The sequence below is a fragment of the Cariama cristata genome, unplaced genomic scaffold (assembly GCF_000690535.1).
Source record: "Cariama cristata isolate BGI_N322 unplaced genomic scaffold, ASM69053v1 scaffold42228, whole genome shotgun sequence".
Taxonomy (NCBI): Eukaryota; Metazoa; Chordata; class Aves; order Cariamiformes; family Cariamidae; genus Cariama; species Cariama cristata.
Genome location: NW_009631394.1, coordinates 4,936 through 16,694, shown reverse-complemented (window position 1 = coordinate 16,694; position 11,759 = coordinate 4,936). Strand labels below are relative to the sequence as shown.

The following is an 11,759-nucleotide window of genomic DNA, read 5'->3' as shown; positions in this document are numbered from 1 at the left end:
CGCGGTTCGCCGTCTGTCCGCCCGTGGAGCCGGTGTGGGCTTAGGCGGTTGCTTACGTGTTTGTGGGTTTGCTGATTTTTGTCTCTCCGTTCCCATTCCAAGAAATACTTCATCCCGAAGCTGCAGGGTGTGTAACGTTTCCTTACAGTACGCGGGGTGACATGCGTTGTGTCCGGGTGTCAGTTCCGTGTCAGCTGCCTTCCTGCTGGCTAGAGGATGAAAGATTTTAGTTTGCAGCACTTGAAACCAAAAGTGTGTTCTGGTGTCTTTTCATGTATGTATATATTTCAGTAGACCATGATATGAAACTTTAGGAAAATATTTGGGTTTATATTTTTAATGGTCTTTGACATTCATGGGGCTAGGGATTGTATCTTAGTGGATTCGTGATACAAGCTCCTTTGGGTTGTTTAGTCCCACTGCCAAGACCATATGTGAGAACATAAATATGTTGGTAAATATACCCAATGTAGCTCTAGACTGCGGAGAGGGCATTGAGTACCCTCAGAGCAGCCAGACATAAATCATATGTAATGTGAGTTCAGACAGTAAAATTCATTGCTCTTTGTCTCAATAACTTACATTGAAATAGGAAGAGAAAAAACGTGGTTCTGTGCATGATTGTGTTAGTGAGTAAAACTAACTTACACTAGTGATTGAAAGTCATATCTTCACTTTGGAAAAGCCATGCCTCATACCTGTGCTTCATGGCATAAGCCCATCTGACTGTTACAGGTCAAAGCTATTTCTTATATAAAAAGAAATTATTCTAATTAGTGTAGAATTCTTTCATGTTATTCTGAAATTTTTTGTATTAAATCAGAAACAGAAACGCTCAAGGAGAAGTTCTGAGTACAGCAGTTTCCATATTTTAATATTCTCATTCAAACCAGATGTGGCTACTTTGTATTTTCTTCCTGTCATGAGAAGAATCCCAAAAGTGTACCATGCTATATTTTAATTACAGTGTCTTTGTTCTGACTCTTCTAGGTTTCGGATCAGAAGCCCCTAGGTTGTTGGTCAGTTAAACATGGGCAGATTATCACATGTCCAGTTGTATGCAACTTTGAAACTCATGAATATATAGCTGTTCATGATGACAAGGTGAGATCCTTTATCTTTCCTTAAAGGAAAAAAAGGCTGTAGTCAGTCTTCTGAGTGACTGTAGATAGGGAAGATATCGGCGGTGCCAGATTTTTGATTAAATGTAAATGCATGGAGCTCTCAACATCACCTTGCAGTTCAGGTTCTCTCTGTTCTCTGAGAGGACAGGGCTGTGCAGCTCTGCAGCTTCACAGTGTGTTCTCTTGTTAGTGACATGAAGATCATCTCTGCTGAGCACCAGTTATGCAGCAGCCTTTTTAAAACTGAAGCATTCTCAGTGAAGAGTGCCTAACGCTTACATTCTCTAAGGATAAGTTATTTCTCTTGTTGCAGACTGGTTGACTTCTAGAACTGCATGACTATTGTACTGAAATGGTTAAAATAGTTCATACCTGCGTCCTTGTTTCTCTGCTCATATTTTACAGTTAAACATTTCCGGTTTGTGTACACGTAGTATTTGCTCAGCAGATGCCAAACCTTTGGCTTTTTGTTATTGTCATTGATGAAATACCTTTCCCGACCTTTCGTTGTTCTCCTTGAACCATTCTCTTCCAAATCAGGTCATCGGTATCTCAGTCCATCTCTATCACTTTGATCTGCTTTATTTAGAATTCTGCTGTATCTTTTTCCTTAACCTTGCTCTTTCCGATCTGTTCTTTCCAATTCAAGATTTCTGAGCTTGGTTTGTATTTCTGATGCCTCTGCTTCAGCTTCTTCCCATGCAAACTTCCCCTGGGTCAGTTTCCACTAAGGTTACTGTGAATATTTTCTGTATATTTTCCTCCTATGTTTCAGTGACATGCAATTGCTAGTATGGTGTGTGCTGAGAAGTCTACATGTTACCGTTCTACTGTGCTTAAAAAGTTATGCTTCTCTTAAAGGTTTTAAGAATATGGAAGAGCAAAGATACTAACTTGGACAAAGTATTTAAAGCAACGGTAAGTCTCTTACATGTGCTCACTTTTATGTTAGTGTTTTGAATCCTGGTGGAGGGAAGAGACGATAATTTTCGTAGTACTGGTAACATTACATTTTAGCTGCACGTAGTCTTAACTTGTGCTTCGTGATGTTCTGGAATATTGCAAGGAATCTGCTTAGACTGAGAGACTTGATCATCAAAATATTTCTCTTAAAATGATTGGTATCCCAAGGCCAGAGTTTCAGAGGACTTTCTTTAAAGGTGGTGAATTATGTCCAAATACAGCATTTTCTGTTCTGCTGGTGGATGTGTTAAACAACACTTTGTCTTTTGCTGTATAGCAGTTGTTTGGACCCCTTACCCTCAGTTATGTTTTTTCTGATGCGATTCAAAAATGTGATGCTCATTGGGGTGCTTTCCTGGCTTTTTGTTGGGGAGTGATTTGCGTTATTTGTAGGATTTCAGCAAATTGGCAGCTCCTAGATCTACATTATTAGGAATCTTACAGGTGCATCATTCTTCTGTTACTCGTTTATTGAAAGAACTTTAAAAAAATCACAGGTAGCTTTCAAGGTAATGTACTGAAGAACACAGAATTATTTTTTTTCTGTATAGCTTTCAGCTGATGTATACAGAATACATTCACTACCCAATGGAGGGCCAGTTGTACTATTCAAAGGAGGTGGTGTTCGAACTTTAGATGTCCTTTTGGAAGCCCCACAACAAGAAATTGAACAGGTTATCTCAGACGAAGTCATCAAGTAAGTAATACAACTTTATGAAGCTTGCTTCTTGCTCAGAGGAATTGACGATGATGATGAAAGTTCCTTTTTTGAGGGGATAGGGGAAAAAGCTGAAGACTTAGATCTTGGGGTTGGGTATTTTTTCCTAACATGTTTTTAAAATCTTATAATTATTTATACAGATATCCTAAAAATAAGAGGCTGCCTAAGGAATAGGGATATGACTTTAGGTGTAATCCTGGAATTTAGAAGACATTCATACAGCTTTCTGGTTTTAGGTGGAGTGAAGCTTTTATGGAAGGTCAACGGCTTGTCTTAATTTTCGCTACTGAGAAAGTGAGTTGAATACTTTTTTAAAAAACTTTCATAACAGCAAATCTATGTGCTTTTTCTAAAAATCCATCACCTGTTTCATTGGATTTTAAAAGCTTTTAGTGAAATCATTATCCTGATTTAATCAATAGCATGTATTGTTTCTGATACAACAGTTAAATAGAAGTTGAGTTGCTTTCAGGGCTGGGGAGCCTGGCTCTTAGAACTTCAGAGAACAATTAAGGTTAAATACAGTAAACAACTGTGTGACTTTTCATTGCCCGCAAATACTTGCTCATTGTGAAGAACTTACTAAACAGAATTTATGTTTTAAAAAAAAAAAAATATACATGAATCTGTCTTTATTCAAATGCTTCTTCCTGTGAACCCATTGGTTTCATCAAATTAAAATTTTCTTTACGTGCTTGAGTCTGCAAACTTTTCTGAGTTAGGCTGTATGTCCTATAGAAAACACAAATTCCTAATTTTCCTTAAGATTCAAAGTTAAGCAGTACTAATATCTGAATTTCTGTTATCTCTTCTTTGTGTAAATTAAAAGTAAACTTTATTTTCTTGTTTTAGGATGGGGATTTTTTTGTCTATGTACAGAAACTGAAGATGAATACTCTACACAAATACAAGCTTGAACAACAGGAGTTATCTAAGCCAATGAGTTTCATGGCATACATAAAAAATCAAATTATCACACTTCTGTGTTTGTGTAAGTTATATTTTCTAATGGGATGTGATAATAAAGCAAAGAATTGTACAGAAGGACATAAAGTAATGGTATTTATGAATTACTATTTAATATTTTTAGCTCTTTAAACTTTCTAAAACAGCTAGTGACAGAAGGAGTAATTAAATCTTCCTGATATTTTAATGGCTGCAAAGGCTGACTGTCCCTAAATGTTATGACTTGTACCTTGCAGATCTCATGCTAGCTATACTTTTGTTTTGCTGCTTTGCATCATAATGTGTCCTTTAAATATCCTGTATTATTTCTTCTTTCAGCACTCACTGGATTTTGTTCTCTTTGGATGTCCTCTTGCCATATCATATCAAATAGTTTTTTCCACAATAACAGATGATAAAAGCATCATCCCTTTTCTTTGACAGATTCCAATGATTCTGTGTACAAGGTTCTGATACCTCTGCAGCAAAATACTGAAGAGGAAGAGCAGATTTTGTCCAAGTCACTACTACTAAACCTTTCGTTATCCGGAAGCATTCTAAAAGGAACTTCTTTTGTTGTTCTTGATAAAGACCACATCGCAGTATTAGGAAGTCTAGCTGCATCCGGTGAAGAATCCAAAGGTAACTTCAAAAATCACATTAGGATGTCGCAAGGTCTAAAATTTCTTTGGCAAAGCACTAAGCAGGAAATAGTGCAAATAAAATGTTAGTTGACTCTTGAAACTAATATGTAGTTGAGCTGTGCTGTTCAGAGCACTAGCTGAAAGGTAACCTTTACCAGTAAGCTGCCTAGTGAGTTGCAAGACTATACTCACTGTTGTATTTCAGTATTTGCTTTCATGCTGTTTGTGAAACACTTGAGAAGACGCAGCAAGAGAACTCATGGATGCAGGGGAATTAAAAGGAGGACTTGGACACTTGTAAAAGGACCTACGCAGGGAACAGACGTAATGTCCTATAAGAAACCAGTGTCTAAAATAAGTAAAACAAAGACTTCAGTCTCATGCTTAAATTTCTGAAGTGTGGGATCACTGACATTTAGGCTGCTGAACATAGCATTTTATAAAAATATGTTCTTCCTGACTGGAAGCCGTACTGGCTGCTGTCCCTCTTGCCACAGCTTCTTGCTTAAAAGCTCTACACTGGAAAATAACTCATCTTTAAATATTTTTCATGAAATCTGACCGGAATGGCTTAATTCCTATTGTTGAATATTTTACTTAATGAGCTATTTTGAGATAGGTATTTCTATTTCCTCAAGTGTTCTTAACTGAAAGTAGCAATGGCAAATCTGGCATTTATGTTGCTTTTTGGGGTTGTAACATCTCTCTCTTATTTTCCCTAGAGTGCCTAACGATATGGAATACAAAATTTCAGACATTGCAGACTTCAAAGGAGCTGCCCCTGGGAACCAGTGGACAAGTAAGCTCAGTCTTTAATTTGTAGTCCATAAGCTCTGTGTATTTGACGTGATAGCAGTGAAGAAACTCGTGGGCTTCAGAGTTCCGCTTCTGTCTGGAAGAGCAGGAGTGCCAACTTCTGAAACAAAATTCATATAGACCAGTTGATGAGCAGTTTTTGTCAGGAGGAGAATGGTGGCCTTTGGCAGTTTCTTTGATAATTCAGTGCCTTCTCACTTCTGATGGTCTTGATTATTTGGTGAGAATGAAATAGCTAATTAATCAGAAAACCCAGACAGTATGTATTCTGTTCAGACAATTTGTAATCGACTGCATAAGTGATCCCTGCATCTCCCTAAATAGCATTTCAAGATGTTCAGATGTCAATTAACGATAAGCAAACTGACGCCTAAGTAATAAATGCACTAGTGAAATATAACAGGTATTTCACTGTTTTTTGTTATAAAATTGCACAAGAGGGAACTTAATGCCTCAGAGCAGCCACTGTACTTTAAGATATCCCTGGAAAATACTCAACAGAATGCTTCTTATTTCTATATTTAAAATCAACAGTAGTGAACATCTAACAAGTGTTAAACCTACCAAAAATAATTAACCTGATTGCTAACTTTTAATTGAATTTTGTACTAAGGAGTTAAACATCAGCTTGTGCAGGAGCACGCTTCTCTGCTCATCTCCTCATTAATAATATGTTTTAATATCTTGTAGTTGTGGTGTTACGAGGAAAAATTTTTTTTCACTCATGGGAAAGTGCTGACGGTGGTTATGTACAAGTGTGAAACGTCATCCTTGGCAGCTGCTGTGGGAAAGCTCAAGGACAGTCAAGCCACTGGTAAGAATTTTTATAATTACAGTGAAAAGATCTCATAAAAGGAAAACTAATGAAATTGTATAAAAATTATTTTAATACAGTCCTACAGATCAATTGAATCTAAACAGCTTGAAGTAACCTGACACTGTATTCTGTTCCTAGCTGTTAAATTTGCTGTTGCTAGGAACACCAAAGCACACAAATGTGTGAATTTATTGTGGCATCACTTAACCTGAGTTGTCATTCAAATACTGGAATTACTGAAAATACTGGAATGCTAGCTATGAATACTGAAACCAGAATGACGTGCTGTCTCCTATGTTACTTACCTCTCCTCCCAGAACTAAATGGAAAAACAGTATGCAAAAAGGATGATAAAATTACCTGCTGCTGAGATAAAACTGGCAACTGTCTTGGCATAAAATGGCTTGGATTATACTTCAGAAAATATCTACTAGTTTAAGAAGTTGATGTAATATTCATACTTTAATAAATGTGCTTTACGTTTTAGCTTCATATAGTCTCATTTTTGTGTTCACAGATGTGTCTTCATTTGTAAACTGGAATACCCTTGGAGATGAAGAGCTGGTGGTTTCATTTCAGTCACAGCAGTCTGTAACTCTAAAATCTGAGTCCAGAATGACTGTAAGTTAGCATTAGGAGCATGTGAGGGTTTTGTTTTGTGTTTTCTTGTCGCTTCCCCATGCTGCTACTTTTACCTTTAAGTGTAGTAGCAGAAAGAAATTTCACTTCATATTTGTCATTCATAATTTCTAACACTGTTTCTGGGATTAGACTACCCAGTTACTAATTGTAATCTGTGCAGCAAGTTGACACATCAAATTCCTAGTTATCTAGATTGAAATGCTTAAATATATATTATCTTTTGTATAATAACTTTTTGTTTTTCTTTGTAATAGTTAAGATCAAAAAGGAACACTGTTGCTAAAGTACAGCCAGATACCTTATCAGTTGGGCAGCGCTTACTAAATCTAAAAGTAAGTAAACCAAATATCCTAAAGTAGTGTTTTAGACACTCAGAATATTCTAGTTGTCTCTTAAGCTATTATCTTTTTCTGTATCCTTTTGCACATATCAAGTTGACAAAGCTGCCTTAAACAAGTGAGTTGGAGGATATTATTATTATTGTGCTGGAATAGTATTTGGACATGATGAAATAAGTGTTGTCGTAGGAGTGTGTTCTAGAACTGTACAATACAGGGCTTATAATAGCTATCTGAGTTCTGAAAACTGGCGCAAATTTGTTCATTTTAAATTAAAATCTTCTCTTACAGTAAATAAAGTGGGAGGCTATTTCACCTGAACTCTGCTTTTTTAAGCCTTTGTAGGTTCTTATTTATGGCTTTAATTTTGTTGAAGACATTTTGGATCTAGAAAGTCAAGAGTGCTAGAAGTATCATTGCAAATATAGCAGTAAGCTGGTTAGTTCTTTTCTAAAACTTGCTGCAAATGTTCTGATACTTTAAGTTGCATCCCTTCCTGTGTGAACATACCTATAGTTCAGATGTGGCTGGACATCTTGGTAGTCTAACAGGCAAATAATCTGTGAGCGGTTATTGAAAGATACCGCTTACCTGAGTTCAGAGTGAGTAATTACCCTCATTTGGCTCTTTCATGCTTGAGAGAGACTGCCAAAATGCAGAGTGGCAAGGGGGTTTTTGTAAATTTTTTTTTTAGCTTGAATTCCAAAATAAGTCTGTTTCTACTTGGTCTAATTAGTAACAGTACAGTTCTCAAACCTATGCCCTGTACTGCTGAGTTGCACAGTATTTGTCATTTTCAGGATGCTTCTGCAACTGTATTTGAAGATGAATTGAGACAATTGATGTCAAAAGCACAGATGCCAGATTTGCAAGCCACCATTGGATGTGTAATAACTGCCCTTATAAACAGGTGTAAAACAAATCCACAGTACTACCCTCGAAATTTCCTGCTACAGATAGTCCAAACCCGAGACTTGTCTTACAGGTAATGATTCTGCATTTTTTTTGATTGTAAGGAGTAGTCTTTTTTAAAAAAAACAAGTAGAAATCCAGTTCTTTATAAAGCACTCTTGAATTACCAGAATTTACTATTGGAGGTGCTTATGTGTATTTTCTAATGAAGCTGATGCTTCTCAGATGGATTTTTCTGTGAAACAAGATTAGTACTTCTGGATTAGTTGTCAATGTAGTTTTCAGCAGGTGTGAACTATGCAGCCTCTTCTTTTCATATTCTTACAGTTTATGTCCAGATTTAATGGCTGTTGCTTTGGAGAAAAAAGATGTGCATCTCTTACAAATCTGCTTACAACGGTTTCCAGATATTCCTGAAGAAATTACTTACGCTTGCTTGAAAGTATTTTTAAGGTAAGTTGGAATCCCTCTTTTTTTTTTTTTTTTTTTTTTTTCTTCATCAAACCAAGCTCCTTAATAAAAAGCTTTGTGTTGCCAAGAATGGCTTTAATTTTATAGATGAAAAATTAATACTGTGCATTAAATTCTTAATTCTGAGTACAGTGTATGCTGCAGTCTTGCAGACTGACAAACTTCACAGGATGTCTGTTGCGTATGTTAATTCTAAAAGCTATGCAAGTGGTAATTAAGTGAACATGCCTTTTGGTAACACTGCTGCCTTGAATGGCATTTGCATCCTACATGTGTTGTCACAGCTGTTTACTGTGCAACAGACTTAATTGGGAACTTACCTGCATTAAGAAGCCCAAAAAAAAAGATCAGCTCTTGTCAGTTCACAGCAAAAATGGCTTTCATATCCCAAAAAGGATGAAATTTTAGGTAGGCACTGTAACTGAAAGAAAAGGCAGTTGTAACTGCTCCTCCAGGCTTCCAGAGCAAAAATGATTCTTGCTTTAATAGAAACATCAGATCTTGTTAGTTTAATACCTTAGAATTGTCAAATATTACTAAATATTAGGAAAATCGTAACTGTCTTAGGGGTTGAAGCAGTTTTTTTTTGAAGTCAGAATACACTAACAGTCTCTAATGGGGTATAACCCTTATATCAGCCCATGACAGAATGTCTAATAAATACAGTAACTAACATTGTTGGAATAAAAGAGCAGTACATGTATTGTTCAAGGTTAATAATTACAAAATATTAACTGTTCTCTCATGGCCTTTATTCATTCTGCAAGACTATATTTTGGTATATATTTTTACTTTTGTAGTAAGCTTCAAAGAGTTCATAGTGTGTACTACTGTTGGGTTGATAGCATTGCTGATTTTCAAACTAATAATTAAAAGTACTAAATGCCTGGAACTTTCTTCTGCAGCATTAGTGAAGCGTATCTTCAAAGAATAGATGTGAATCTGGAGTCTGTAATCTGTTACATTGATATTGAATTCAACAACAAAGAAGTTAAGTCTGAAATTGTAGAAAATGGTTTCAATGCGGAGCTGGAACAAGACATCTGGGATACTAAAATCACAAAGGAAACCCATCTGATGACTGAGGGTGAATTCTGCCCTGTTGGACCACAGAAGGCGGCATTATTGTATCCTGTATGTTTTAATGAAGGAATGTCAATGCATTATATGTGACAAATATATATGTTTATATTTAGTATTGCTAAAAGACTTATCTTCTGGGGTTTGTGGAAAATTTCTGAGAAGTTCTGATAAAAGAAGTTCCTACTCAGTAGAAAAATTACTTAGAATATAAAAAGAAACAGGCAACTTTTAGAAAGCATCTACACCAATTTAAACTTATATTATTGCAAAAGTGTAATAAAACTTTGCCTAATCAAGAGAAAAGCATCAATGATTTTGATGTTTGCTTGTTGAAACACATGAGCCAATTACATACTTGCACTAAACAGAACTGTTCAAGCTAACTGTATTGTGATGTTTCAGTTGCTGTATCTATTTCATGATAGAAATAAGGGAGATTCAAAAAGCTGAAATAGGACCTCTCTCAAAGAACCTAGAGAAATATTTTAGTTAGAACTCACTTCAGTTTTAGAAACTGGTATTTTTTCTTGCAATTTTATTTCCTTAATAGTACTGCACAGAAATGCTGTTGTCCATTCAGCTTACAGTGAAACATTTCTTTTGCCTCATCTGAAAAACCTTCCAGCTCAGCAAGCTGTTGTAAGTATGTTAAAATTAAAAACTTTTAAAACCCTTACTATTTTGGGGGGAGGGAGTTTTTCAATTGTGTATCAGAAACTTACTGGAGTCTGAATCACAAACTAATGCATGAACATGAAATTAAGAAGCCTAATAAGATTTAATGTTAACAAATGTCATGTTTTTCCACATATATACGGAACTTTTACTAATTTTTGTAGTCCCTGCTTATTTTAGAAAACGTAAGTAAGAAACTCTCTTTATGACCCAGTCTACTTGGAAAATGTTGTTCATATTTTGTTAGCAAATATAGTACCTTTTCTTGATTTGGATGCTTTTTAAGAAAGGAACAAGATATACCAATTTAGTCAGTACCATCAGAAATAGTTGTTTAGAAAACAGGAGAAACAAACTTTACACTGTAAAATGCCGAATGTAATATAAATCGAACTCTAATATTTAATCTGGGATCTGCTCAGTTTAAAAAAAAAAAAAAACAAACAAAAAAACCACCACCAAAACAAACTTCCCTGTCCCCCAAAACCTGAAATATAATTTCAAGAACTGCATGTACCATAATACCTGAGCATATAGGTGGTTTTCCAGTGATTCAAAAAAACACACATCAGAACAAAGCTGACCCATCCCCTTGATTTATTTTTTTTGCAGAGAGAAAGGAATCTTTGACTTGTGCTCAGCACAAGATGATGGTAACCTGATTCTGACCATTGGCAATTTATTGTTGGCTACTGAAAGTGCAACTGGGACTAAAATTGTTACTGTTTAGATACAGTTTTTAGCAAAGTTCCTAGAAAAGTCTGTGTCAATTAAATTACACTGACACAATCACTGAAACAATGATTATCACTGAATGTAACATTATACTGAATATTGCTGAGAATTTTCAAACATCTAGATATAGGTGGTATAGGATAACCGTAAAACTAATTTTTAGTGCATAGTATACAGGCATCTATGTTGCTTTAAAAAATGAATTTTTAAAAAAAAATCCTTATGAGTATTACTGCATGCAGGACAAAACTCCTCGGTCTATTAAATGTTTGTCCTTTAAAAATATTCTGACTTCTCTACTTTTTAGCTGTTTCTCAGGTATTTATACTATCTGTATGTGAAATGCAGTGAAAAAATTAATACCACTCTTCCCGGAATACACTCTCCAACTATAAATCAGGTAGGAAGCTAGTTCTAAGCTGTGGTGTGTGTCTTTGTGAGAAGTTGTGACTACCTAAAATCAACTAAGATCTACATTCATTCTACAAAGTATTGTGTATTAATATAACCTGTATGAAGTCAGATGTAACACAACACTTTTTACGATTGGAAAATAAATATACTGACTTAAAGTATGAAACCATGCATTTTGCATTAGAAATTGATGTTTCAGAGTTCAGCTCTTAAAGCAGAATCTGTGTCGTTTGCCTATCATAAAGTGTAAGTGTACTTTTCTTGTTTGTCTTCAGATTATGGATTGGATGTGCCTATTACTTGATGCTCACTTCACAGTTATGGTGATGCTACCAGAAGCAAAAGAGTTGCTTTCAAACCTGCATAAGTTTGTGAGAGCCCAAGTAAGTTGCATCTTCTGGGATAATTATTTCACTTTAGTATGGATTTAGAATATTGGTGTTAATAAAGGGGGGGGGG

The 11,759-nt window shown here is 35.6% G+C and overlaps 1 protein-coding gene across 1 annotated transcript in view; it reads left to right on the top strand.

Moving 5' to 3' along the window:
• Nucleotides 1–987: 987 nt before the first annotated feature.
• The window catches only part of NOL11 (nucleolar protein 11), a gene marked incomplete at its 5' end in the record, with an annotated part of 11,299 nt that continues 527 nt past the window's right edge, over nucleotides 988–11,759 (top strand). Inside the window, 16 exon segments of the mRNA XM_009705922.1 lie at nucleotides 988–1,104; nucleotides 1,986–2,042; nucleotides 2,639–2,784; nucleotides 3,045–3,102; nucleotides 3,661–3,799; nucleotides 4,198–4,395; nucleotides 5,120–5,196; nucleotides 5,904–6,027; nucleotides 6,548–6,651; nucleotides 6,927–7,004; nucleotides 7,811–7,995; nucleotides 8,250–8,375; nucleotides 9,299–9,520; nucleotides 10,037–10,115; nucleotides 11,194–11,286; nucleotides 11,576–11,683. Coding sequence (XP_009704224.1) covers nucleotides 988–1,104; nucleotides 1,986–2,042; nucleotides 2,639–2,784; nucleotides 3,045–3,102; nucleotides 3,661–3,799; nucleotides 4,198–4,395; nucleotides 5,120–5,196; nucleotides 5,904–6,027; nucleotides 6,548–6,651; nucleotides 6,927–7,004; nucleotides 7,811–7,995; nucleotides 8,250–8,375; nucleotides 9,299–9,520; nucleotides 10,037–10,115; nucleotides 11,194–11,286; nucleotides 11,576–11,683 — 1,911 coding nt within the window.